General features: G+C 35.6%; 1 protein-coding gene across 1 annotated transcript; it reads right to left on the reverse strand.

The window, feature by feature from the left end:
- Window positions 1-325: 325 nt before the first annotated feature.
- On the reverse strand, window positions 326-1,644 carry LOC149554466 (agamous-like MADS-box protein AGL11). Its single transcript, XM_089828888.1, has 7 exons — window positions 1,460-1,644; window positions 1,353-1,377; window positions 1,226-1,291; window positions 954-1,076; window positions 728-769; window positions 571-612; window positions 326-472 (listed from the first exon to the last, which is right to left on the reverse strand). The coding sequence occupies exons 1-7, from the start codon at window positions 1,642-1,644 to the stop codon at window positions 326-328; spliced, it is 630 nt and encodes a 209-aa protein (XP_089685014.1).
- Between the last annotated feature and the right edge of the window lie 362 nt (window positions 1,645-2,006).

Raw genomic sequence — 2,006 nt, forward strand, 5'->3', positions numbered from 1 at the left:
CATCTTACAAGAAAATGTACTTAAATTTACAGAGTACGCTTAGATGTCTAGAAGCTGATGTACTGAAAATAACATGTTGCATCAGGTCTGCAAAATCTTTTTCTCAGAGTAATAAGTAAATTAATAATGCTGGAAGGAAATGACACAATAAGATTTGCATTTCAGTTTAAGCACCTGAAAATGTGGTACAACATATGTATGATGAAGATTTTATGAAAATATTTATTTGCAGAACAATCTTCATCTGAAGTTTGGACAAATGACTTCCAACACTCGGCTCATTATTCTATCCATACACATGGATCAAGCAAAAATGGACAAACAGTTACCCAATAAGTTGAACACCAGTTTCAATAACTCTATTATTTCCACTGGTAGATTCTTCTGAAATAACCATTGGCAGATTCAGTACAATATCCTGAACTGAATTATCAGGGTGTGCTCTGCTTGTGTTGCCTTCGTTCCGTTCTATCTGAAGGAGAGAAAAACAATATCAAGATTGTTTCAAGTGAAAAGACTAGTCTAAACAAAGAATATATATATATATATATGACAGAAGGGGTATAGTACCGCGCTCATAAGGGACTGATTTTTTGATTGAAGTTGGCGCTCCTGCATCCATAATAATAATACATCAGACAAACTGATAAATTGATAAAAAGTTAATTACATAAAGACAGATCTCTATGAATGAATACAAGATTGTGTAGTTACAAGGAACTCATACCATCTCTTGCAGCATGACAATCACCTCAATTTGCCTTTCGTCCTGTTGAAGTAAAACAATAATAAAGGAATGTCTATTACTTCAAAAGATCTTAGAACACTAGGTGTCCCTTGAATTTGTAATTTGTTAAGCCTGCTTTACAAACTGGATTTGTTTGTCGACATAATCAAGAAAATTATGTGAAAGAAAGTCAAAATTAAACAATCCCAGCTTGCAGTTTGCCTACCTTCTTTGATCTTACACGAGCTAAGCTCTTCTCCAGTGTGTTTTGAAGCAGCTGGATTTCTGAAATGCTTAAGGACGTAAGGGCTTCGCCCTTTAGGTTCCTGCGAGTACACGCTACTTTAACCTCATATGATTAACTGTAAATACTTCAAATTCATAATGATTGAATACTTCAAATTCATAATGATTGAATACAGAAAAAGCCATGCAAATCAAGACATCTATTTATATGGAAAATTTTATATTCCTCGTAGATATGGTTGAAGAATTAACCTCTATTTCACTTTCATTAATAGTCTTATCAAGCTCCGCTTTATGGGCAGTGATTTCTCCGTATCTCTGTAAAGTATTTTCGATACTTACATCATAAATGGAAAAAGAAATGTTTATAATCAGATGCCTGAATATATTGTGGAGATGGGGCGCTGTAAGCAAAGAAGCATATAATATATCGTAAATATTGAATACTTGCATATATGATAGATAGATTAGGGTTAGATGGTGTACCTGGTATTGGCATATTCGTAGACCTTTCCGGTGTTGGAGAAGGTGATGACAGCCACTTGTGCATCACAGAGGACTGGGAGCTCGGCGGCCTTCTTAAACAAGCCCTTCTTCCTCTTACAGAAACTGACCTGCCTGCTCGTCGTACTCTCAATCTTTTTGAGCTGGACTTTCCCTACTCTTCCCATGGCTGCCTTGCCTACGTACGTATGTCTTGTTCAAGCAAAATGTCATCTATCTATACAGCTGTTTCATAGTTTTCTCTAATATCTAGGCATTACCGAAAATTTTGAGAGCATTCGTTAAGAGGAACAAGGAAGTGAAGTCTCATATGCTCGTGCGCGTATGAAGACAGTCTCGATTAGTCAACTCATAGCAGGACAGAAAGTATAATACAAGATTTATAAACTCTTGTACGTGACTCAGCCGAATGATCTCTGGATAAAATCCTTGTGTATTTCGATCTTAACGAATATTAAAAAATTGATTAAAAATACTGGGGAATGTTCCAAGTTATATAGCAGCTTGAAAACAAAATAGAGGCATATTG

This window comes from Cupressus sempervirens, chromosome 5 (assembly GCF_028749045.1).
Source record: "Cupressus sempervirens isolate cs-2001-9-10 chromosome 5, ASM2874904v1, whole genome shotgun sequence".
Lineage (NCBI taxonomy): Eukaryota > Viridiplantae > Streptophyta > Pinopsida > Cupressales > Cupressaceae > Cupressus > Cupressus sempervirens.

Excerpts from the sequence above, each read along its gene's own strand:
- LOC149554466 (XM_089828888.1), bottom strand. The coding sequence starts at position 1,644 with ATGGGAAGAGTAGGGAAAGTCCAGCTCAAAAAGATTGAGAGTACGACG. Across the intron at positions 1,378-1,459 it reads TACGAATATGCCAATACCAG|CGCCCCATCTCCACAATATA; the intron begins GTACACCATCTA and ends CTTTGCTTACAG. Across the intron at positions 1,292-1,352 it reads CATCTCCACAATATATTCAG|AGATACGGAGAAATCACTGC; the intron begins GCATCTGATTAT and ends AATACTTTACAG.